The 25,359-nt window shown below is 46.6% G+C and overlaps 3 protein-coding genes across 8 annotated transcripts in view; 2 read left to right on the forward strand and 1 right to left on the reverse strand.

Annotated features, from left to right (window-relative positions):
* The first annotated feature begins 1,401 nt into the window (after positions 1 to 1,401).
* cldn15la (claudin 15-like a) lies at positions 1,402 to 6,633 on the forward strand. Its single transcript, XM_086205064.1, has 5 exons — positions 1,402 to 1,651; positions 3,249 to 3,413; positions 4,512 to 4,593; positions 5,739 to 5,852; positions 5,937 to 6,633. Exons 1-5 carry the CDS (start codon positions 1,435 to 1,437, stop codon positions 6,016 to 6,018), a joined length of 660 nt encoding a protein of 219 aa, XP_086061190.1. The 5' UTR covers positions 1,402 to 1,434; the 3' UTR covers positions 6,019 to 6,633.
* Positions 6,634 to 7,088: 455 nt separating this feature from the next.
* Positions 7,089 to 17,883, reverse strand: slc39a6 (solute carrier family 39 member 6). 6 transcript variants are annotated; one of them, XM_086204381.1, is made up of 13 exons: positions 17,745 to 17,883; positions 17,471 to 17,554; positions 14,739 to 14,946; positions 14,125 to 14,626; positions 13,690 to 13,828; positions 13,394 to 13,495; positions 13,149 to 13,318; positions 12,876 to 13,067; positions 12,224 to 12,308; positions 11,642 to 12,043; positions 11,106 to 11,186; positions 10,793 to 10,983; positions 7,089 to 9,729 (listed from the first exon to the last, which is right to left on the reverse strand). In XM_086204381.1, the coding sequence occupies exons 3-13, from the start codon at positions 14,942 to 14,944 to the stop codon at positions 9,577 to 9,579; spliced, it is 2,223 nt and encodes a 740-aa protein (XP_086060507.1). In that variant the 5' UTR covers positions 14,945 to 14,946; positions 17,471 to 17,554; positions 17,745 to 17,883; the 3' UTR covers positions 7,089 to 9,576. The 6 variants fall into 6 exon arrangements, with proteins under 6 accessions (XP_086060507.1, XP_086060506.1, XP_086060504.1 ...); XM_086204380.1 differs by lacking the exon at positions 17,471 to 17,554 and having other exon boundaries at positions 17,745 to 17,882; XM_086204378.1 differs by lacking the exons at positions 17,471 to 17,554; positions 17,745 to 17,883 and adding an exon at positions 16,213 to 16,328.
* A 2,088-nt stretch (positions 17,884 to 19,971) lies between these two features.
* The window catches only part of LOC147262018 (tomoregulin-1-like), a 39,544-nt gene continuing 34,156 nt past the window's right edge, over positions 19,972 to 25,359 (forward strand). Inside the window, exon 1 of the mRNA XM_086204383.1 lies at positions 19,972 to 20,156. The gene's annotated coding sequence lies outside the window, so the exon portion shown is untranslated. The remainder of the gene's footprint in view (positions 20,157 to 25,359) is intronic.

Genomic DNA, 25,359 nt, shown 5'->3' on the forward strand with positions numbered 1-25,359 from the left:
TGACACGGAACATTTAACAGTCAAAAACAGACGATTTTTCACTTTGGCTTTGGCTCCACGACGCCTGTCCGTGAGCAGGATCATCATCTCCCCGAGCGCCATGCGTTCACCGGGGGAGTTTACGTCGAAATGTCAACGCTTGATCCGTTACGAGTCAAGACAACTCTGAAACAGGATCAGCGACTAGATTCTCCGAGACGCTTCACTTGTAACATGCTGCAGAAAGTCTCCCCAAACAGAGCAGCAGGGGACCTCCAGCACGGAACCTGTGTCTGTGTGTGTGTGTGTGTGTGTGTGTGCGTGTCAGACTTTGGACTCTCATGATGCTCAAATATTTACTGTCGCTGACCATAAAACCATAAACCCAAACGAGCCACCTGGCTCCTGATCCTGGCCTCCTGGGTTCCGTCTCTCAGTCAACACGCTCGAGTTGCTTCTGCTGTGATATTAATTCAATAGATTCGAGCAGAAGACGGCGTGTTCTCTGAAGGTCACAACCACGCATTCATACCATCTGGTCTTGGCTACACTTGTGCGCGTCATTCAGTCAAAGGGCCTGTGAGGCATGGGCGGGGCCTGGACTTCCTTATTTGGATGAAAAGATGTTCTGCTGTAGAGAACATCCTACTGTGACTTTCCTTGTGCTCAGAGCTCAAGAACTTATCGCTATTCCCGGGTTTTACCTCCTGGAGCTGTCACAGTGACCTTTGACCTTTGACAGCCATCATCTTTTTTCGAGTTCCATGCTTGAGCCCCAGTCAGTGACTAGTTTGGACGTATTGTGTCAACGAGCATCCGGTCAAGAGGGAGGCATCAAATGTGAACAAAGAACGGTGAGACTACGAGACTCCCTGGAAGGATTGGAGTAGCACAGCATACGCACAAGCTTTGATTTCCCAGAATACTTCAGTGTCGGAGGTGAAATGTGCGAAGGGTCAGAAAGTGACTCCGCCTCCATACTCACACCTGCCTGTGCTCCGGTTGAGCCAACAGGTTTTCTGGTGGGGAAATGAGATTTGAAAAGCATTTATTTGAATTACGGATGACTAAAGGAGGAAATCTCTCCCAAGTGACATCACGGTCATGGGTGACACAGGTTGCTGGGCCGACGTCCCCGCTGACCTTTCACCTGATGACTCTTTGCTGCGGTGCCGTTGTAGTTCCATATATATTTACTTCCTGTGTGAATGTAGGTCTCCTGTTATGGATTGGCGGGTTATTTAAGGTGTGGCTGCGGACTCAGTCGCCACGGTGATGATCGATACTGAGAGGGGGGGCAGCTTCAGGGCGTGGCACCCAGGTGTTTATGGCCCCCATCAGGGTGTAAAGTCCTCCTGTTATAATCGCATCACCAGGTGTGAATGAAAGAGTGAGACCAAGCTGCTTTCGACTGTTGTGGAATCTTTGAGTGTTTTCCTCTGAAACGTTGCCACCATGTCGACGGCTGTGGAAGCGACCGGGTTCGTCATGTGCATCATCAGCTGGTTGGTCACCGGCGCGTCGCTGGCTAACGACTACTGGAAAATCTCCACGGTGTCCGGCAGCGTCATCATCTCCCTCAGAGAATTTGAGAACTTGTGGCACTCCTGCGTCGAGAACAGCGCCGGCCTCGCCGAGTGTCGGGACTTTGAGTCGCTGCTCTCTCTGCCTGGTGAGAGGTTTATGTTTGACGAATGGTTTGAGCTCAGCGGGGACAGAGTCAAGACATTTGACTCTCTTTGAAATACTGAAGGTTTTTACATGGAAAAATCCAGTTTCCGTGTTAAAAGTCAAACTCAAACCTCTTCGTGTGATTTCTTTGGGCTTGTTAAGTCTTCTTTGAAGCTGTGAAACTTTCATATTTGAACCACTGCAAAAAGAATAACAAAAAAATTGTGACTTTTAAAAAAAAATGTACTTAGCCATTTTGACCCAGGCTCCGCCCCTCGACCAAATTTGAGGAAAATCAACCTCATAGTTTTACGTCATTTTGGCGACGCTTACCTCAGTAATGAAGGCCGAAAAAGGACAGGAAAAGGTTACAAAGCTTTCGAACCAGAAGAAGCGGGCCGGTGCGTTCGCTGTCAGCAGGAACGTGAGATGAGAGGCATTTGTCAGTTTCCACGTTCTACAGCTGGAATGGAAACGACATTAATCGTTTCTTTTTACCCTGAACGATAAAAAAAAATCTGACACTGAGTCAAGCAGAGAAGTTCGAAAGAGGTCCAGTTCCAGACCAGAGCGAGGAAAAGTCCCCAATCAAATTGAAGACACTTCAACAACCAAATGGTTCAAACTGGAAGCGGACCGTGGGGTTTTTTTTTTTTTTTTTTTTGGATTGCATTTCATTAAAATCGTATCTGAACAGAAACTAGGCCAGTATAACGTAGGTCACAACTTCGGAGGGACTCGTCCAAAGGTTTCGCCCCTGAAGGCCGTTCGCCATCTGCGACCAACGTTGCAATCAGTGGTATTTGCGTTGCTGAGCTTTGTCAAGTCTGATCCACAGCGCTACCATGTTCTAAGGATTTTGCAGTTCTTCTTACGTGTGTGTATGTGTGTGTGTGTGGGTGTGTGTGTGTTTGTGTGTAAAAACTGCAGTTTTGTTGAAAAGTATTCAAAAAAAAATAAGATGACTTGAAGCCAGGAGACTTGGTACACGTTGCCGGGAAGTAGAAACGTGTTTGACTTATTTTACTTTTAACCTTCTGGACCTTCACTGGAGTCTCGGTTCCCTCGCCGCTTGAAGCCCTTTAAAGTCATTTCTGTTCGATTGGCTGTAACTGATACGTTCACTTCAGCTAAGTTGACTTTTTGAATTTGGATTCTGCCTGAAAACACGACATCCTCGAGAACCATGGAACCACTTCCTGTTGTTTTATCAGCTTACAGTCTGCTGAAACTCCCGGAGGCCCATAAAGAGGCACCGCGGGTTTTTATGGCGATGAGAGGTCACGATGAGTCAATCAGTAACTGCAGCACTGAGGCTGGATACTCGGACACGACTTCCACTTTCTTCTGCCTCTGTTGGTTTTAAAAGGGAACAAGTTCTCATCCCTCAAGACCAAATAACCACCAGACATGCTGTTCAGCAGGATTTCGCCAAAACTACCAAGGCCAATTCTCTCCAAGTTTGGTGGAGGGGTGGGGCCGAGGCCCAGGAGGAACCCATTCAATATCAGGGTGGACCAAAATGAGGCACTTTCTAAATTTGGGTTTGGGTTTGGGATTCAGTGTTCAGTGTGAAAACAAAGTTTCCTGCCCTGCAGGTCACGTCCAGGCGTGCCGCGCTCTCATGATCATCGCTCTGCTGCTTGGCCTGGCCTCCATGATCGTGTCTCTGCTCGGGCTCAAGTGCATCAAGATCGGCTCGGCCACCGACCAATCCAAGGCCAAGATCGCCGTCACCGGTGGAATCCTGAGCCTCCTTGCTGGTGAGTGGCTAACAAAAAACTATAACACATCTTTTCCCTTACAGAGGTACTTCACACAAAATGTGTATTCCGGCTTCCAAGTACTCACTAATAGGAGTCTTAAACTCAATAAGATGTTCTCCCTCCTACATGACTTCATAGTAACTCCTGGATGCAGAAAGAGCCAGCAACGTATATTTAGCTGGAAGCTAATGGAGGCCGACGGCTAAAACGTCTGCTCAAAAACTCTCCAGGTCGTGGTCTGGTATAGTCCACGTCTTCCTAATCCAGACGAATGATCAACAGTCCACAAACACTTGTAGTGGACGCTAAAACGAACTAGAACTCTTCTCGTTCTGCGCTTGTTCACAGTAGTACTGTGAAGTACTTCTGTAGTAGTATTGTGTAGTACTACTCTAGTAGTACTGTGTAATAAGTAAGTGGTCATAAAAAAAAAAACACCAAAAAATAAAAACCAACACTTCTTGAGTGAAGTATCAATTAATAATGAATGAGTCCAGATGCTGATTGTGGAATGTACCATCCATCCATCCATTTTCTACTGCTTATCCTGTTAAGGGTGGGGTGGGGGGGTGGAGCCTATCCCAGCAGCCTTCAGGTGAGAGGCGGGGTTCACCCTGGACAGGTCCCAACACATAGAGACAGACAACCACTGGCTCTCCCAGCCACGCCTACGGTCAATTTAGAGTCTGGATTAACCTGGTCCCCTCTTGATGTCTTTGGACTGTGGAGGAAGCTGGAGTACCATAGAGAACCCACGCAGGAACAGGGAGAACATGGAGGCTCACACAGGAAGACCCCGTGCTCCAGCCGGGGCTCGAACCTTGAACTTTCTTGCTGTGAGGCGACAGTGCTGACCACTGCACCACCGTGCCGCCCCCCCCCCCCCCACTTAGATACGTGCTAAATAAATAAATACAAACTTAAGGACTGTAATGAGACGGAATTCATAAATAAGGATATAAAACAATCAAACAGTCCATACTAGACTGCACAGGTGTAGCTGAGAAGGTTGCCCCCAGGTGTGTCTTTGGAACTGAACCATTACAACATGAGCTGTAGTAACACCCACATGGATGCAACTCACTGTGTCGGCAGGTCTGAGCTGCATGATCGCGGTTTCCTGGTATGCCTTCAGAGTCGTGGAGGACTTCAACAACCCATTCAACGGCGGCGTGAGGTCAGTCATTGGGGACGGATGTCCGCCAGCCCTGCAGCATATTGGTCACGTCCAGTGGCAGTGAATGTTACACAGACATTAAGACCTGTAGACCTTAAGGAGTAGATCAGCACGTCCAGTGTGTGGTGCTGCAGCTACTTCCAGCACCCACCAGGTGGAACTAGAGAACACGCACTCTCCGTACTGTACATCAGGCGAAGACAGCAGTGCAGTTTTGACGGCAGTCAGATGATGTTTGTTACATCTGACGTACTTCCTGTAACCACCAGGTGGTGCTATCGCTTAGGGCCCACACTGACTTGTAGGTATCCTCAGGCTGGAACGTTTATCAACCATGTGAGGTTTGAACCAAATCCAGCCATGAGTGTGTGTGTGTGTGTGTGTGTGTGTGTGTGTGTGTGTGTGTGTGTGTGTGTGTGTGTGTGTGTGTGTGAGTGTGCGTGTGGGGGGGTTGTAACGAATTAGGATGTCATTGGCGATCATCAAAACATCATCAAAACTCGCCATCAGGACACACCCGAAGAGTATCGTAGAGCAGAGTATATAAAAGTACACTATCTTAGAGTATCGTATACCATAACTGAGTATAGTGCAGTATAGTATAGTAGTTTTATGTAATATAGTATTTTATTGTATAGTATCATATAGAATAGTTTTGAGTAATATAGCATAAAGTTTCACATAGTAAAGTATAGTTTTATGTAGTATAGCATTATAGGGTATAATACTTTTCCGTTATATAGTATTAAGTGGAATAGAATAGTATAGAACAGATTTCTACATACATACTACAGAAGAGTAGTATGTGGTATAGTATAGTATGGTTTTCTGTAATATAGTATTATGCCGTATAGTAATTTTTTATTGTAGAATGTGTATGTAGTATGTGGTGTAAGAGTATGGTACATTTTTCTGAAGTGTAGTATCATGAGGTATCGCAGTTTGCTGTAGTAGTTTCCTGTAGTATAGTATTATACAGTGTAGTACTGTGTAGTAAAATGAAAAAGCTGATGTTGAGGGTTTAGAGGAAGCCGGTGAATTTCCTTGTTAGTTTTTGATGAACTCCTGCACCATGAGATGCTTCCACTTCCTCCGCGGCGCTGACGGCCATTGCGGCGAAGCCTGACTCTCCTCTTGGGTTTCAGGTTTGAGCTGGGCGTCGGCCTCTACCTGGGATGGGGCGGAGCCTGCCTGGCCATGCTAGGAGGAGGTCTGCTTTGCTCCGCCTGTAAGAGAGCGTCACCTGGTGGCAAAAAAGGGTAGGAACACCTCTTCAAGGTGATTTGGTGTCATAAAGAAATTTTTCTTTTCAACACTCACAGACTTCTTCTCTTGCTTTACAGTGGTTACTATGGAAACAACCCAACGAAGGTCTACACGGCAACAGCCAAGTCAGATCCAGATTCAGGCCGAGCTTATGTCTAAAATACACACACACACAGAGTCAAGTCGTTGCAGTTCATCACTGATTGTTGCTTTAATTGTTTTGTTTCTTTTCTGCTTGTTGAAAGTTTCTCGTGTTTGTTTTGAAGAGGTTCTCGTGTCACAACGTGCTACATAGCAGAGTTGCATTGTTTAAAAGCTTCAAAAACCCACTTGTCAAGATTTGTGAATTTAAAAAAAAAAGTCAAAACAACTAGATCCTGAGTGGAGTTATTCTTATTACTACTGCCTGAATGAAGTTTTACAAAACTTACGAGGTGTGGGATGGCGTCCCTGTTGAGCCCCACCTCTCGGAGGGCTATTGGGAGAGAGTCCAGCCCCCCAGCGACCCTCAACTGGTTGAATGATCGAACATGGATGAGAACTTATGAGGTGGTCGCCTTCAGAGCTTGAAATCTTAGGATGTGTATTTGTCTTTTGTATTATGGTTGTATGATGATACAATTTAGCTACTCTAAAATGAAAGAAGTGACGTCTTACTGTCAATGTTGCATCTCTCTGTCTGCTGGTTCCTGAGCAGGATATCTCCAAAACAACCACTTGATGAAATCTAGGGGAGGATGGAGGTATCCTGGTGGGCGGAGGATTCTGTCGTACGTCCGATTGTATGAGATTTTCCTCTGCGGTTACACATTTTCTGGTAAAGGCCTTGTTCCTGATGTCTAACGTGTGATACAAGAAATTAAACTACAATAAAATTGTGAAACCTTTTTGAGTCACTCTTCCATTTGCTGTCAATTCCACATTTTTAAGACCCAAGGTAATGCTCAGTTATTTTGTCCTTCGTTCATATTTTATTTATATATATATATAAATTAAAAAAAACATAGGTTTTTATTAGTGACCGGGAGTTTTTCTAATAGTTTGGCTGCATCAAAGCGGGATTTGCTTGTAAAGCAGAAAGTAGAACACTGAAAACAGAAACCAGGTACGGAACCATGATGACATCACACCACTTTGTCTACATTACTTTTTTTTTTTTTAAGTCAAATGAGGACGGTTCTTCTTCCCCCTGCAGCGCGTCGCCACTTAGACAGATGCCGGAGGGAGGAAACACGAGGCGCCAGCCGGAGTTTAGAAGGACTTTATTAGTGTTGAGGAATGTCAGCGAGCACAGTGAGTTGACAAGGAAGCTGCCTGAAGGACAAAAAAAAAAACCCAAAACAAAACAAAACACAAACACACTGTAAGTGTGTGTGTATACATAGAATTTTGACAAAGGTTAATGTGGTTAAGATGACAAATACTTCAAAAACTAATAAAAATAAAGATAAGGTGCCTTTTTGAGCTGCTTTCACATGTAACAGTTGAGTGAAATTAAAAGATCTGAGGAAAACATCCAACATGATTTTTCTGAAACAACAAAGCAAAAACAGTAGCAACATTTCTACTGAGGAAGTCACGTCCAATTACAAAGACGTCCATGTACTTTTGAGACGATGCTGAGTGAACAAACGTAATCTCAGAGTGAAGACGTGACAGGGCGTCGCGTCCTCCCTTTCCTTCAGAGAGAATTAATTATTTTTAATTTGAAGTAACACTGTTAAAAACATCCGATGTTGTTGGAACCTCTACGGTAACAAGTGAGACAAAGCTGAGATGGGGAGGGGGGGATGGGGGCGTCGGTGTTCCTTCAGGGTTTGTGGTGTCAGGTAATAAACTGTTTTGTTTTTTGGCTTCAATACACAACAAGAAACGAGGCTCAACTTGCGTCCCCAGCCGTGGCGTGCAGCTCCTCAGCTGCGGCGAGCCTCGGGTCAGGGGGTCTTCACGGGTTCTTTGCTTCAGGTGTGTTTCCTTTGTCTGAATTCACGTTTACTTCCAACACAACAACACACACTCGCACTCAAAAAACAAAACAAAAAACCACACATGGATGGAAGACGATGAGCACGCGACCTACACCGAAACAATCTTGATAGGACAGAAAAGAGCTCCCAATAAAAGACACAAACGTAAAACCCCTCAAGCTGACCGCCGCCCCCCCTCAGGACGAGCACCTACGTTTAACTAGAACACAACATGAGACGCAAACTCTGTTTGCTGACACGACCAGAGCGGCGCCAGCATGAGCTCATTCACTTCATCTGGACGGATTAACCACGCGCCATGTTTACCGTGGAGCAGGTTCCTGATGAACGCCACGCGGAGGTTTGTGTAGGCTGGCGTATGTCTGCCGCCCTCAGTGCTCTCCGTTTATCCACTGACTGACATGATTGTCAAATATGAACGACAACTTCCAGTTTTTTGGGGCTTTGAGTGATGAAGACGAGACAGAAAGATGGAACTCAGACAGGGCTTCGTTCCTCGGGGGGTGGAGTGGGGGGGGGGACGTCAGGCAGCCCATTGTGCTAACTTCCTGTTAGCATTCAGCAAACTTGAACAAGGATCACATGATTTAATCTCACGACTCTTCGACAATAAATATTTAAACGATTATCCAGGCTGAGTTGTTTCTCGAGGCCCGACACCAACAACAAGGATTTTACCATTTTCAAGTCATTCCACAGAAACACAAGCAGCCTCCATCCGTGAACGCCACCATAGCTGCATCTCTCACTATGTGATAACACTGACGGACGCCATACTGGAAACAACACGCTACGGTGACCAGCACCCACTGCTGCTCCTGGGGGCGTGGCTTAATATGTAACAGGAGGCGAGTCCCTGCAGGAAGAAGGCGGGGTTAACTTGAAGGAGACAGATCGATTCAAAGGATTTGTTTGAGGGCCATCTGTTTCCATGTCGCCATCGACTGGCTGATATTCAAAATATTAAACTGTTTGGAGTGAGAAAATGTGGGGGGGGCTGAAAAGTTTGGAACATCACATGTTATGTCACCTTCATCACATACCGTCATCACCGTCATAACTGTCTGTTTAAAGCCCTCCCCCTCAGCTGGACTAGTTCTTCAGTACCTGCCAGTATCGGACACGTTGCCAGGACGACGTCCAGGATCATCCGTAAAGATGATGGTGGCAGAAACAGCTGACCAGCCAGGTAAAGATTCTGAACTAGGGGAGGGATCGTTCCAAACATCATTGTTGTAATTAGTCTCTCCAAACACACGGGGGCACCGTTCAGGCTGGACAGGATGAACCTGCAGCCACTGAACCATCAATTTAGCTGTTACACCATTTTAAAGTGAAGCGTTAAGGTCAAGCTTTCTTGATTCTGTAAACAATGTGATCACTGGTCAGAGGTTGGAGGAGGAGCCGTTACGATGGCGTGCCACCGGGACGACACGGCAGCAGAAACACGCCACACGCGTGTAAAGAAAAATAATCAGCACAACTGTACCATGATCATGGGTTTAACGTAAATTTGAGCTCGTTGAAGGAGTGTCCTGCAGGAAGACAGGCTGAGGACACTGAGGCGTCACCATGGCAACTTCCGACTTAAACGATTTGAACTGGCACTTATTCCAACACAAAGTGAGAACTTAGTAACTAAATAACTAACTAACCTCCGGCGCCAGAAATAAAAAACAAACAAAAACAACTACACATCAGCTGTAGGAATGTGGGCGGAACCTCTCCTTCAGTATCCCAGGTCCAGCTGGATTTTGTGCTCGAAAATGGCGATCAGCAGCATGATGCAGAAGCCCAGCAGGATGCCGGCGTTCTGGAGCAGGAAGAAGCCCCAGTGGCTGAAGCCGTGGTCACCAGCGTCATTATGGAGCATCTCTGGCACCTGAAGAGGAGGAGCGTAGCCGAGTTGAGTGACAGTGACTTGCTAAAGTATTCATACCATTCATCTCGATGTTTTCCACGTTTTGTCACGTTACGACCACAAATATATTTTATTGGAATTTTATGTGAAACACCAACACATGAAGCACAATTTAAAAAAAAAAGAAAAGTATTTGTCCCCCCTGAGTCAATACTTCAAAGAACCGCCTTTTGCTGCAATTACAGCTGCAAGTCTTTGGGGTTTGTCTCTACCAGCTTTGCACATCTGGAGACTGAATTTTTTCCCCCCTGATCTTCTTTGTAAAAGAGCTCAAGTTCAGTCAGGTGAGGGGGAGAGCGTTTGTGAACGGCAGGTTTCAATTGTTGCCATGGATTCTCGATTTGTTTTTGACATGACGACTTCCTGTTGGACTACAAACACAAACACATTCTACCCCTGACATGACCACTTCCTGTTGGACTACAAACACACTCCACCCCTGACATGACCACTTCCTGTTGGACTACAAACACACCTCACGTCTGCAGCACTCTGTACCACATACAGGAAGTCTTGTCATACTTTTACCAAGGTACCAAACACAGCAGTTAAAGTAATGCTAACATGCTAACTGTATGAAGTACAGCAAAAGAACATTAATACTTCAATCACACTTCATACACAATTGATAAAATCTTTTGATTTGAACAAAAATGTATGGGCAGCAGCCGGTGGTGACAGTTGTGTATATGTGTGTGTAAACTCGTCTGGTACTGAAGAGCGCCGGCGGGAGCTAGAACAGATGCTGCTGACAGGTTCTGCGAGTCCCACAGCATCAGTGAGGAGTTAAAAAAAAACAACAAAAAAACAAACATGTTACAACTGTAGTGGCACTACTTAGTACCTGTGTTGATAAGTACCCTAAAGTAAGTACTTATATTTGGTCTTTGGCGTCGGTGCATCACCAAACAAAAGAAAGTGGCAAAGACGTGGGAGTCCACTAACTTAACCTTGACTCGGCTGCTCTCTCTACGGGGACAGTCATCCCAGTGGCGGTAGGCGGCGTGTTGCGGTGCAGACTCACCATATCCACCAGCGCCACGTACATGAAGAGACCCGCTGTGAGGGCGAAGATCCACATGGAGATATTCTCTGCGTAGTGTCCGATCAAGATGCCCGTCACCATCCCCAGGTACGCCATCATGGCCGACAGCGCGTTGTACAGAATGGCCTGGCGCACCGTCATCCCGGCCTTCAAAAGCACCGCAAAGTCACCTGGGAGGTGGAGTAATAGTTACCGACAGACTCGTCGTTACCAGCTGCTTCTTCCGCTGTTACTTCTAAAACATTCTACGCTAACTCCTCGTCCAGCGACGGCGCCAGTTTCCGGCTCTTACCCAACTCATGAGGAAGCTCATGACAGAAAACTGCCACAGACGTGCTGAGGCCGCTGGACAGACCCTCGGTGAACGCCGCCCCTGCATGACATCACACAAACATGAGTCACAAGTTCTTCCCCTCTAACTTTACTTTCATTCATATGACCAACCTACTCCATCAGCCATTCACGACCAGAAGAAAGAGGAGAGAAGGCGGGTTTACCTCCAGGGCGCCATTTTCTTTCCACTGATACTTGGCATCATCTGTGATGACTAAATAACTACATTTCCATCTGGTCGATGACATCATCTCAGCCGTCTCCAGGGTGACGGCTGCATCAAACTCAGACTTTTCTGTGGCAATGTATTGCTTTAGATTTTGAAACAATGCTGAACTAACAACAGCATGATGGCGGTTTGTGTAGATTCATTGCTCGTCAGGTTCATCACCATGACAACAAGCTAACAACTCTTCAAATACTTTCGTTTTTCTCAATGGAGTCGGTTTGGTGTCACTGGTGTACCGGCTTGGTGCAAACAACAAGACATCTCACCGATCGCCAGGCCGTCACTGAAGTTGTGCAGGCCGTCTCCCATGATGACCATCCAGGCGAGTGTTGCCACGCCGGCCTGCTGGAAGTGCTGCTCTGAGTAGGAGTGGGAGTGGCTGTGGGGGTGGTGGTTCTGCGAGTGGTGGTGGTGCAGGATGTGGTGGTAGTCGTGGTGGTGGTGGTGCATGCTGTCCGCCTGGCCCACCGTGTCATGAAAGTGGGAGTGGCATTTGTTTTCACAGTCCTCGGCGGTGTAGGCGGCGGTGCCCGATGCCCGGCCATAAGCCTGTGGCGAGACAACAGACACCTGCGGTGTCAGCATCACCTGCTCCTCCTCTGCCACACTGCTGCCATGAAGGCTGCCGGAGTGGTCGCCGAATGTGCTGGCGCCGTTAGTCTCCACATCTGTGAAAACACAGGGAAGTCACCCGCTGATATAATGACTGTCTGCTCATTGCAGCACCCCGAGTGGTCAAATTACAAATATTCTTTGGAAGGCGTCCAAACATCGCAGCATTGCTGGAATTTCACGGCACTTACTGTCTGGACTTTGACACTTACGGCAAGCATCCGTCAGGCTCTCACCTTCAGTTGGCTTCAAGTCGTTCTCCTCCAGAGCCGCCTGCTTCTCTGGGTCGGTCTTGTCGTTCTGGTCCCACTTCTTCTGGATCTGGAACACAGAGGAAATGAGAAATGTTTTGAACACAAATTGATTTTGACTTTTCCAGCCCGTCACAATGAGGACAGGCTAAAATATCAGGGCCACTTGCAGGAGAAGTCTCTTATTGTCCATCGTCCCCACAGCTGGACAAGAAGGTAGAGACACATCTGCTAGGTTCACGCCAGTAAGCTTAGCATAATGAATGGTTGTGGACTGTTAGCATCAGCTAGCTCAGGTCCAGGATGCTGGTGTGTCCAGCAGCCGTCCTCCTCCTCCTCATGATCAGTACCAGCAGTCGCTCTTCTTGTCCTCAACAAATCACTGCGCCCAGTCAGGAAAGTAGTTCCTGCTGTTATGCATCACCAATGTTACACTCAACCCTGGTTATATTAATGCAGGCTAACATGGAGCTATGCTAACACTTCCCACCCACTACCAGTCATTGTGCTAAGCTAACTAGCCTGGGTAGAGCTGGGTCTATCTTGCTGTCTGGCTGTGAGGATGGTTGACAATAAGAGTCGTTTCAAAGTAGCCTCGAGTGTTCCATACAATCGCTTCCAGAAACGCATCTCTGACCTTTTGCTTCTTGTCCTTGTACATTTTTCCCAACGTCAGAAAGTGTTCGATGAGGAACATGAAGTAAACGCCGCTCAGCGCCGTCAGACCTTTCCACACAGCGTCCAGGTTTTCCTCGTGGTCTTCATGGATGTGATGCCCCTCAAGATCCGTCCCAGAATTCTCATGGAGGTGATGGTGGCTTCCCTGAGACTGAAGCATCAAACAACGATGAGCCCAAAACCTCAGACGTGTGAATGTGAGGTGATGGGGGCGGGGTCTAAAGAGACTCACGTGGGGGATGAGGTGCAGGAAGGCGTCGCCACTCAGCGTGCCGACAGCCAGCGCCACCAAGAAGCTGAGGAGGAACTTGAAGAAAACCCGGTTCATGAGTGGGATGAGGATGACTCCAAGCAACGACAGCAGGCTGATGATGGTGATGGAGACAAAGCCGCCAACCCACGCTGCAACGTAACCACGGAAACACGTCACACCCTCTCAACAGAAGCCTCCTCATCGCACATTTACCCGTTTCTTACCTATCGAGATGTTTTTGCTGCTTTCTCCACCAAAGTGTTCACCGTGGTTGTGACTCGAGTGGTTGTGGTCGCCATGGGGACCGTGAGCATGTTTGTGAGGATCTAAAATCACAAAGAGCTGCCATTCAGATGTTGAAGGGGTGTAGCTGAACTGTTGCGCTCTCCAGGAAGTTGGAGCGAAACACAAAAGCTACAGATGTGACACGAGAAGAGCTGCGGCGGTTGTTCATCAAAGCTAGCTCAACTTGGATTAGCCAGATCTGTTGCGTACACGTCCAGGTGTGGTTGATTCCTACCTCTCTCCCCATGAAGGATGCAAGCACCACCATCAATCTGGTTGAGGAGGGCAGGGCAAAGGTACGTGAAGTCACTGAAGGTCACGCCCCTCTCCTGAGTCATCCCGTGAGAGGAGAGGATGTTGGAGGCGTTCAGGCACTGAGGACAAACCCACACAACAGTCAGCTGATTCATCATTGACCTGCAGCGTCTTAAAGAGAGCTCAACTTCCTGTTCAGTTGAAGAGCAGAGAAGAAGACATTATTTCCTGTTGAACAGTTGTTACAGCTAACGCTGATAGCTGAGCTAACTGGGAAGTAGCAAAACTGATGTGGAGTCAGACTCTGACCCTGCAACTTTAGTCAGTATCCAATCAGAATAACTCCAGTTGCCACGGTGATTAATTGGCTCATTAACAAGTGCAGAGTCTACACATGGTGAGGTGACTGTCATACCTCAAGGCTGTCCTGAACATCCATGTGGACATGGTCGTGGTCATGGTTATGTTCATGGTCATGATAATGTTCATGGTCGTGGTCGTGACCACCACTAGCCTGCGTTTGGCTCTCAGTCACCAGTCTGGCTGCTGTGGCACCAGCTCCCTCCAAGCTGCCGTCGTCTCTTGTATGAGCTTCGTTTGGTTTCACCATCAGCTGGGCTCTGTACGCCACCGTGGTACCGGGCTCCTGAGGTGCCGCCATCGTGGTCAGACCCTCCAGCGGTCCCCCAGTATGGATGTGTTTCTGGTGATGTGAGTTCCTGTCATCATGGAGATGGTGGTGATGAACATGGCCTTTGTGGTGGTGATGGTGGTCGTCGTCGTGATGGTGGTCATCGTCGTGATGGTGGCCTGGCTGCTCGTGATGCTGCACCATGACAGTCCTGATGCGATTCAGACCAACGTTCTGTAGGAGGCGCTTCAAGCTGGCCAGCGAGATGGTGCCATTTTCTCCGTACCTAATGGAACAAATAAACACAAATCGAATAATCACTACAACACATATGACATCATCCAGACCGCCGCCAGTCACATACACCAGGAACATGGGCAGCTGTTGGCAGCGCTCACCTGTTAAACAGAACCTCCAGGTGGCGTCTCTGGCTCTGCTCAGCTCTCTGTACGTCCACCACAGCTGACAGAAGACGCCCCTCGCTGCTTGCTTCGGTGCTGGACGGGCTGCAGTCCAAACCAGCAGACACATCGCCGCCAGACAAGGACATGGCAAGGAGGAACGTCACAGCCAAGGCTGCTCGCTTCGGCCCCATGGACAACATCTCTGCAACACCGGATGTTCAGTTCAGTCTTCAGAACATTTGATTCTAAGAAACATCCAGATTTTCTTGACTCTGTCAAGAGGAACATATTCGCACATCAAGTGCATTTTCTCAGTGACGTCTTCAAAATCAACATTACGGAAGAAAAGCAGCAAAAATTCACAACTGAAACCAGAAACTAAACCTGTGTTTTTGACATTCCGTTTAAGATATGATTATTTAAACAGTTAAATATGAATTCCCCTCAACCTACTAATCCATGAGAAGTATTTCAGTGTTGTAACTGACTGCCGTGAGGTTTTTTTTTTTGTGCGAGTAGGATTGATGCTTCATATTCCACTCAAACACACCATAAACTTACTAGGCTGAAAACAAAGCACATTAATATTCGTTTAATCGCCGTAAGACAAAACAAGATGACGTCACGACTCTTATTTTGGAGGTGCAGCACAAAGTTGGCAACACAAAGTTTATAACACATTTACAGACAACATGTGGGATGCGAACGGATTAGTCATAATTCTGGATGTTAATAACGCCACTTCTTTAACCTAGCCGGATGACGTCACTGTCTGGCAGGAGAAAACATATGTCTGAATTGCCTCGATGAAAACCTTTCAACACACTTCTTCACGTTGGTTGGGAGTCGAGCCGAATTCAAGTGCTTTCTCCAAATGTGTTATTTAATTGGTTAAAATTTGTGATATGCTGGAGTTCGCGCTTCAACTGGAGGATATTTTCAACTCTGTCGTGTTTTCTGAATGGAGTCCGTCTCGGATCAGTGAGGTGGCGGATTAACGACCGGTACTGGCAGTTATTATTCATTCACCTGTATTTCGGGAGTAACTCAAGCTGACTAACTCACTTCTGAAAGCTGACTAGCCCTGTTTTCTCCCGGTATGCCCCGGTTATACTGCTAAATATCACCGAAGATACCCAAACGTCACCTGCCGGGTGGCGGCGGCCCGGACTCGGCCCTCGTGCTGCCGCCGACCCTCGGCCTATATGAGGCGTTGATGCCGAGCCATAGTACCGTAAACACACATCCCGGGTTCCGGCCTGCCACGCGTCCCGTCCTCCACCCGAAGCTCACTCCCACCGCCGGGATATAAACAGAAACACGTTGGTTTGTGCGCGCTGCACCAGTCTGGTGCCGTGTGCAAGACGCCAAACCCGGAAACTGCAGCCGCCGCGCGGGGAAGATGTTCCGCAGGCTCGGCGGTCGTAAATCAGACCAGCAGCCTTGAAAACGTGTGGGGATAATTCACCGGCGGTGTGGCTAATCTCGTAGGTCCTCTCCGGTGGCGTGTGAGCGCTTCACGGTTCTGTTGGGGTCCCCGGTGAGATAACAGAGGCGACGAGCACGTAAATGACACCTTCAAAGGCTGTCGGAATATTTATTAACACTCCGGAGAAAGATGAGGAGAGATGATGCTGGGCAGACTCAAGCCTGTGATTGGCCGGCAAAACTAACACGTGTCAGCAGAACTTTGACCTTTCATAGTTTACATTTGGTGCCATAAACCTACTATAGCAATCAAACCCTGATGGCTCACGTGAATCTTATAACACCATGCTCCTGTCCTGATTGGTGATTTGGCTTTTTTGGCCCAAAGATCATCATAAATGAAGCAGGCTGCTGAGACACTCGTGACAGTCATAGTCTTGAGGCGTGACACAGGAGACGTGTTTATGTGAACAAATCCGTTCTCTTAAAAGTAATATGTCATATCATACAGTAAGTACATCAGTTCCCGTGTTCTGATGAGAACCTCAGGCATGTTCTTCCTTGGCCCAGCCTCCAAGATGGGTGAAAATTGGCCCAATCATTTTCAACACACAAATTCTCTGCTTTGAGACTTACAAGCAGCACTGATCACATGACATTCTCAAGAGAGGTAATAATTAAGACAGTAAACAAATCAAGGAAGTAAAATGTTATGTTGCCTTGTGTTTTCACTGTTTCAGTAAAATATCGGGTTTCGATCAACACAAATACATCCAACGTGCCAATGATGTTACTGCCAGCCCAGCCTTGAATTGTGGAGTTGTTTTTTTTTTTTTAAGCTAAGGCAGATTTATTTTCTTCTTCGGGTTTGTTCCATCATGCAGGAAACAAACCAAACGACCATTCAACTGCCACACTGCAGGAGAGCATTCATAACCGACTGCTAGCGAGCGTGCTAGCTGGGAACCCCGCTGGGTTCAGTCTCAAAACCAAACAATAAGGCGGCCTTCGTTTTGGGCACGTAGAGATTTTGTGACGTAGTATTTTAAAAGGAGCACATGAAGGCAGCAGGAGATGCTGTGAAGAAGGATGGGAAAGCAGAACATGTGACTGAGCTTTGATATCATGTGACTGCGGCACCTTTCAGCTTTATGGTAGAGAGGATTATAGCAGCTGGCCCTCTCCCAAAAACCAGAACCCCTTTGAACCAGTGACAGCGTTCGGTTCCTGAACCCTTTGATCTCTAGAGATCATGTCAAAGTCATACGTGTTCCAGGAATGCCACTATGATTGCTTACTCTTGAAGTCGTTGGTAAAAGAACCATGTCTTTGATGCACATTATTTCTTTTCAGAGTAACTTCAAAGTGATGGGTCCAGACGACTGTAGAAGAGTGAAAGTACAAGGTCCCACAGAGAAAAATACCCAAAGTACTGATATTTCAACATTGTACCTGAGTAAAGTACTTGGCAATAAATTCTCACTCTGAATTAAAAGCTACCTTAAAAAGGTAGCGCTTCGATTCATTTTTAGGAAAGGAGTTCTAATGAGTTTCTCTTCTGAAGTTACTCACTGAGTCCCCATCACAGGCGATCGAGCTCTCAAAGTCAGAAGGAGAATTGTTGCAATTTCGTAAAACAAAAAAACGTGACGGGCGACCACGACAGCGCTGAAGCTGGAGAGAAAAACCTGCTCCAGCACCCACTGCTTCACACCTGTAGAGATAACGGACCTGAGCCGAGTCTGCAATCAAACACCTGCAGAGCAAGGGGGGGGCGGGGCGGCTGTGTTGTTTCACACCTGGAAGGTCAAACACACACACACACACACACACACACACACACACACACACACACACACACAAACACAAACACCAGGACACTTCTTCAAGTGAAAAGGTTAAAGGATCATTCTGACCCGGTTCTGTATCGTTCTCCTGCGTTCACGTGACGGGGTTTCCCTGAAAGGTTCCAACCGAGGCTCTCCATCTTTAAAGACTCTCACAAATGGAACCTTTCTGATGACTTCGTATTGAGTTTTTGCTTTTTCTTCTTGTTTAGTTTATTGGATATTCTGTCACTTTTTTTTATCACCATCAAGTATTCGATCCGTAACAAATCGACATTGCGTCCATAAATGCGTTTATTCTTCGTTGTTTGAACACTTTTTTTAAATTTTAATCATCACGAGTAGTTTTGCTCATTTTTTTTATACATTAACTTGACTTTATAAACGGTGGAAATTCACAAAGGATTGATCATAAATTAGTTCAAGTGGGTTTTTTTATACATGAATGAGCCTTTAAAATCGACGCGTGGCTGTGAACGTGAAATGGTGACGTTTACTCATCCCATCTGAGCCTAGATGAGCCCCGAGGGCTCGGTTTCCCGCTGGAGCTCCACCCACCCAACCCTCAAGACCAATATTAGTTCTGCTGGGCGTGGCCTGCTGGGTGTCTGCCACCCGTGTCTCACTGGTGTTGTTTTAGTTTCTTACTTTGATGTCTTTTAGGAAGCTTTTGTAAGACCTTCGTCAGTGACTACAAATTTAAAAAAAAGTAATATGACCTTTTGTTTAATCCTGTCATTGTTTTAATACTCCTGTGTTTCCACGTGTCTCGCTCCTTTGCGCTGCTGATGGAATCCAACGCCATTCTCAGGCTCTAAATTGCAAGCAGCAAACTAAAGACCAAGTCTTGATGTGGATGTGCTCCGACAACACCGAGGACTCAGAGAGAGAGTTCACTAATGAACCCCTCTGATGACGCTGGAAGCCAGAACGCAATGGTTAGCAGTGCTAAGCTAATGGTAGCCTATGAAGGAGCGACACCACGGTCACATGACTTCCAGGTCACTAAGCGTCAGGCTTCTTGTGTTTCCCCCTGATGACCTTTGATGACCTCCACCACCTCTGTAGGCTCCTTCAGACTCTTGTTAGCAACCCAGGTTTTTAAGAGTCCACCACGTCAACATCCAGACTGAACCCTAAACCCTAACCCTAACCAGTCTGGTGTCCACTGGTGGAACTGATCTGCTGGAACTGAACCTGCTAACATCTGCAGCTGCTGGGAGCCACACACCTGATCTTAGGTCTGTGACCTGGAGACCAGGGAACCAGACGTTCTACCAGGAGCAGGAGAATGGATTTAGGGGTTTTCTTGTTGTCCCCTGAGACCCCCTAAAACTGAAGTGTATATGATAAATGAGACTGAGTTCATGTTGTGAGACAAGACTGAACAATTTCTTACAATCTGCAGCCACAGCCCTTTTCATGGTTGACTGTTAATCTTTCATTTAAAACAAACAAATGGAGGCGCGCTGGGGGGGTGGGGTGTCCTCTTCTGACTGATTAGCAGGTGGCGGGGAGTGAAATGTGTTGGCATTATTTTAGATATCATAATTTAGTTACTTTCACTTGACGATAATAAGTTACTTTATGACATGACTTTTGTGTTGCTTTCCACAAAATACTCACAGGAGTACAGCTTGGCATTAAAAATGACAGTGAGTAACTGACAGCCCATCTGTGACTGTTAAACTGAGAAACATTTTCAGTTTTGTGAATTGATGGAGGGAAATAGGAAATTCCGTGAAAACACAACTGACTCTTCAACAAAATACAACAAGTTTAGAGCCTTTATTATTCTACCCACAGTGAGTCATGACTAAAAATCAGCGCTATCTTATTAATTGATTTCTTTCTTCCTTCGACACAACTGCTTACACTCTGACAGGCGACTTCCTGTAACGCCTCTGATTGGTCGGCAGCGTCACATGATACTGTATGGCGGCAACAATGACCGGAACGTATGGATTTAAATTGATCCAGCGTCAATAAGGACGTTCGATAACATGATATATTTATTGGTCAGAGACTCCTAACAGTACGTTAAGTCTCAGGTTGGATTCTGACGCCTCTGAGGGGAACATATTCACTCACCGGACTGCCGCTGTCAGCAGCGCTCAGCGTCCCGGTGCTCTTTGCTGTAAGTACATCGGTTATTCCTATGGAAAAAACAAAGTTATTTTGGATGACAAGAGGTGTGTTGAGCCCATCTCGGGTAGTAAAACGTAGCCACTGTTGACCCTGCTGGGAAGCTCCTCCTGCCGCTGCTGTCCGACAAACACTCGGAGAAAAAAATAATATTAGCCTGATACGTCAACTGCCGTTAGCCTAGCAGGGCTACCAGCGATTAGCCTAGGAGGTCAACAGTGGTTAGCCTCGCAGGGCTAACGCGGTCAGAATGTAAGAAAACGGGATCTGAAGGACGGGATTTTAATAGAGACAATGGAATAATATTTGACGTTTTTAAATGAATCAATACAAGATCAAATAATGTTAAAATATATATTATTTTGGAATTTGAATTCATCTTTCTCGTCCATCTATTTATTTATTTTTTTTTTTTTAAAGCTTCATGTGATTTCAGGTTGTTCTGAAGGATGGTCCTTCCAAAATGTAGAAACTGGACTGAAACTTTCGAGACAGGAATGTCCTCCCAGGGCTCTTGTGTTCTGCTTGGTGGTTCTTCAAGAAAGGGAGAGGGGGAGACATGGTTTAAGGGTTCAGCAGTTTCTGGAGGTTCTTGAGGATGTTCTGCGCAGGCATTAGGGAGTCAGGTTCAGTGTTTTGCAGGCGTACTTGCTTGTGTCCTCAAATTTGTGTTCTTGTGTGGGTTTACAGGGTTCTGTTGTCTGTTCATGTTTCATTGACTGATCTAAGGTTCTGACTCAAGAAGATGTTTCATGTAATAATGGTTCTTGAGCAGGTTCTGTACGTCCTGCTTCATGGAGGTTCTTGAGCTCTCCCTAATAGTCCCAGAGAGAAAGGTGTTTGTCTGCAAGTGCTTAAGGAAGTTATGTAGATTTACTTTGGTTATTAAGGTGTGTGTGTTTTGTGACATACACACACACACACACTGCTGCAGAATCGTGAGGCGTTCTGTGGGTGAATGTAGAACATTCAGTGTTAACTGGTGTATTCCTTTCAAAGTTCACCAGGGGGCGACTCTTTACCATAAACCCACATGCCTGAGCCCTCTAGATTCACAAATGTTCCCTTTTTAAAAGAAAAAAATAGAAGGAACCAATAGAACATTCATGTTTATACATGTATCTACCCCCCCACCCCTCATTGGGTTGGGGGACCTTTTTCCAGTCTGCTGGGGCTTCAGGTGTTGGGGTAATCTCCCAAACTACTGAAGTGAATCAAAAATTTCAAACCAAAAAAAGTACATAATAAAACCATAAAAAACTAAGCAATCCGTGTCCTGAAGCCTTGACATGCCAAGTTGGTTGAAAAATGCCACTGACGCCATGTTTGTAGTCTCACTGTTGACTGCAGCCTGCAGCTCCCAGCCATGATGCCATGCTTGTAGTGAGGCTGATTGATTTAAATGCAATAACTGATCAAAATGATGTTAAAGTAATGCCACAATGATGCAGATTCATACAGAAGTTGTTATACAAATTTGGAATTTCTGCTTCAGCTCGTCTCTGTAAGATGACATGCAAGTGCTTTCACCACTAGATGGCACTAGATCCTTCACAGGGGTCTATCTATGGTGCTGCTCTTGTGCACATACAGTATATCTAACAGCCTGTTTCTGATCAATCAATTGATCAGAAACAGGCAGACTTGGAAAAACCATCTCAGACCGATGAAATTCTCCATCTCTTAACTTTTGTCCACGTGACAGCTGACCCACTTTTCATTAAAACTCAGACGATTGCGTCGTGGTTTAGTGTCTGGGAGTTTCATCAACTTTCTGTGCTTTAAGCTCTTTAATATGACATGAATGATGAAATTCCTTCGACATGATATGATGAAACGTCTGTTTTAAGCACTTAAACTCATATCCCTAATCTCGTGTTTAAAGTGAGTTTGTGTTAATTTGTTTTCATGGCGTGTTGATAGTGTTGTTGGTGGCGAGCATCAGAAGCTGGTCACGTCTCTTTGGATCAAAGAGGAGAAAGAGGACTTCTACCCACCAACCCAGACATGTGACATTTTGTCCAGAGACTCAGTCAGCTGCTGAGGTTTAAAAATTCCCCTTTAAATGTGTGTTTCCACTTCCTGTCAGCTCTGTTATTCACAGTAAAATAAGTCAGACAGCTTAAAAACGATCGTGCTGATGGCAGTGTGTGAGTGTCTCCGTGCCTGCTCGGGGAATTAAATTGTTTAATTGTAGATTTCCTTCGGCGGATTTACAGGAAATCCACAATCTCTTATTTATGTCAACTATTTGTGTGTTCGCGTCACAGGCTATGATTCATTCATCTGCTGCGCTCGCAAGTTCAGACACCTGTGATTGGATTCAGCAAACTATCCATCCATCTTTTACTGCTTGTCCTGTTAAGGGTCACAGGGGGTGGAGCCTATCCCAGCAGCCTTCAGGTGAGAGGCGGGGTTCACCCTGGACGGGTCACCAGTCCATCACAGGGCCAACACATAGAGACAGACAACCATTGGCTCTCCCAGCCACACCTACGGTCAATTTAGAGTCTGGATTAACCTGGTCCCCTCTTGATGTCTTTGGACTGTGGAGGAAGCTGGAGTACCAGAGAGAACCCACGCAGGAACAGGGAGAACAAGCAGACTCACACAGAAAGACCCTGAGCACTCTTTTAAATTAAACTTGTGATTATAACCATGTAGAAATTTCAGAAAGGCTGCATCATCCTTGTGTTCTATTTGCTTTTCAAGAATGCATTTAAGGAGGAATGAGATTCTCAAAAAATAAGATCCTTTAATCTGATGACAAACACATTGGCTTTGTCAGTCTTTCTTTCTTCAGAGGGACTTTCCGGTTTGATTCAAACAGTGATGCTTCACTTACATGAGATGATGTACATTTAAACGTCAACAACGACAGTGCTGCCCACGGTATGACAGTAAAACTTGGTAAGTAGCAGCAGTCGCTCTTCTAGCCCTCAACAAACTTTTGGTTCTGTTGACCCAAGTTCCATTGGAGCTTAGGAGGTGCTGCGTCAAATCACTGCGCCCAGTCAGGAAAGTAGTCCTGGGCAGTGGCAATGTCTGAGCCGCGATGACTTGTATTTATTTCACTCATCTCCGTGCAGCAACATTAAGAACCTTGCCTCAGGGTCTCACACACACGCCTGTGTGTGTGTGTCGATTATCAGAGTGCCGCAGGCCTCAGATCCCTGATTGCTTTCTTCTTATAGGTCAACAGTGAATTGACTTCATAACATGTCGGCGGCTCGGATCAATAGAAGCTGCGGTGACGAGCTCGCTCTTTTCTCCGTGGCTCAGCTCAATTGATTATCATGGGGTGGTGGGGGTGGGGGCGTCATGTGATCACCCAGAACCCCTGCTGGTGTGAGGAGAACTCGTTCCTGATGGTCCCGTGTTGTATCTAACAGGTCCACTTCGTCCTGATAGAGCTGGGGTCCACAGAACCGTCAATGAAGCAGAGGGGCGAGGGGGAGCAGGGTCTGAGGGGTGAGTAGCTGGGCGTTTTATCACCATGCGATGAAGACAGATAAACACACACCGACAGGAACAAAACCTCATAAATAAATTTACTTGTGTGTGTGTGTGTGAATGGTTGTCTGTCTCTATGTGTTGGTCCTGCGATGGACTGGTGACGCATCCAGGGTGAACCCTCTCGCCTGGAGGCAGCTGGGATAGGCTCCACCCCCCGTGACCCTTAACAGGATAAGCAGTAGAAAATGGATGGATCAACAAACATCATTTCTGTCATCAAGTGGCTTCAGTCATGAAAAAGAGACATTGTGTTGTAGTTTTCCTGCTGCTTCCTGTGATCAAAATGGTCCGCAGACGTTGTGGACTGCGTTCACACGATTGGCTCTTCGACTTTCCTCCATTGTCTGGCTTCGTCACTAATTGGTATCACTAATGTTTCATAGAAGTGTTGTTTGCACTCGTCTCATCCTCTAATTGGACCGTCTGGGGAAATCGAGGGCACAGAGCTCATTCCATTTCATCTCAGTAATGGGATTCATCAGCCATTGTTGCTGCTCAGGTTGAAAATGCGAGTCATTTCCTCTCGGAGCTCTGAGAACAACCTGAAGCTCCAGCAGCAGATCCTTGAACACCAGCGAGGACTTTTCTCCACGGAAGCCGTGTTTTCACTCTTCTATCCGCTGACGTCGGCCTCTGTGTCAGGTCATTGATGCGGTTGTTTGGCGACAGCAGGGTCGACGCTGCTGGAGCTGCTTCGTCCAACCATCTGCTGAGTATCTCTGAGTGCCTGACCTTTCCAAACTTCCTACGAAGGACTTCCAAGATGTTTCTGGCACATCAAGTTAGGGTATTCGGTCAACTCACCAGAAAGCAGGGGGAGGGGGGGGGGGCGAGGTCTTTCTGCCGTGTTGCTGCTGCTGCACTCAGACGGGAACTCAGGAACTGTGCCTGGCTGCTTCCAACGCAGATTTGATGGATTTAACTTTAATAAACCCATCAAAATGATGCGGACATAATGACATCACAATGGTGATCCGGGCACAATGGAGGAATTCAGGATTTCTCAGGTCCGTCACTATGTTGACAAACTAATAACTTGAAATGCTGGCCAATCGGCTCTGGGCGGTGTGACACATTTCAGTCCCTAGTTTGACATTTCCAGTGAATTCCCGTCATGTGTGTATTCATATGTAATCGCCCTGCGTAGTGTGACATCACAGTGTGAGACACCTGAGGTCGTGACTTCCGCCTACAGAGATTAAAAGGCTCATTAAGACTTTTCTCCGGAATTTTAAAGGTTGTACAACAATTAGTGAAGGGTTAAACTGGACCCCCCTCTTGGCCCGCTGGGATAGTTTTTGGATTACCACCCCCCACCCCACCCCACACACACACACACCATCATCCCTTGTTCAAGCAGCTACAGATGGTGAGATGAATTAGGGTCTGCATGCCACGATCAGGATCAGAGCTACCCCCCCCCCCCCCAGAACCAGCTGAACTCACACACACTCACACACACACACACACAAACACAGGTGGAAGTTTCATATATGTTCATCTTAATTCTCTCGCACGTTTAAATTTGCGTGTGTGATTCTGAGTTCATCGTCGATCTGTTAGATCGGAACGTCTTCATCATTCAACAACGAGGACCCTTCAGGGACTCAGATGGCGCTCAACTGATCCACACCACGAACACAAAAAGCCAATTAGAGAAAACGATTGTGCAACTTAAT

This window comes from Aulostomus chinensis, chromosome 5 (genome assembly GCF_037954235.1).
Source record: "Aulostomus chinensis isolate RoL2024-O1b breed Wild chromosome 5, RoL_Achi_v1.0, whole genome shotgun sequence".
NCBI lineage: Eukaryota > Metazoa > Chordata > Actinopteri > Syngnathiformes > Aulostomidae > Aulostomus > Aulostomus chinensis.

What these genes read in the sequence shown, in the direction of transcription:
- cldn15la (XM_086205064.1), top strand. Translation starts at nt 1,435, where the DNA reads ATGTCGACGGCTGTGGAAGCGACCGGGTTCGTCATGTGCATCATCAGC. An exon ending in AATCCTGAGCCTCCTTGCTG is followed by an intron (nt 3,414 to 4,511) that starts GTGAGTGGCTAA and finishes CTGTGTCGGCAG; the next exon opens with GTCTGAGCTGCATGATCGCG. An exon ending in TCACCTGGTGGCAAAAAAGG is followed by an intron (nt 5,853 to 5,936) that starts GTAGGAACACCT and finishes CTTGCTTTACAG; the next exon opens with TGGTTACTATGGAAACAACC.
- slc39a6 (XM_086204377.1), bottom strand. An exon ending in ACAAGGACAAGAAGCAAAAG is followed by an intron (nt 12,309 to 12,875) that starts GTCAGAGATGCG and finishes TCTGTGTTCCAG; the next exon opens with ATCCAGAAGAAGTGGGACCA. An exon ending in TGAGCTTCCTCATGAGTTGG is followed by an intron (nt 10,984 to 11,105) that starts GTAAGAGCCGGA and finishes TCCACCTCCCAG; the next exon opens with GTGACTTTGCGGTGCTTTTG.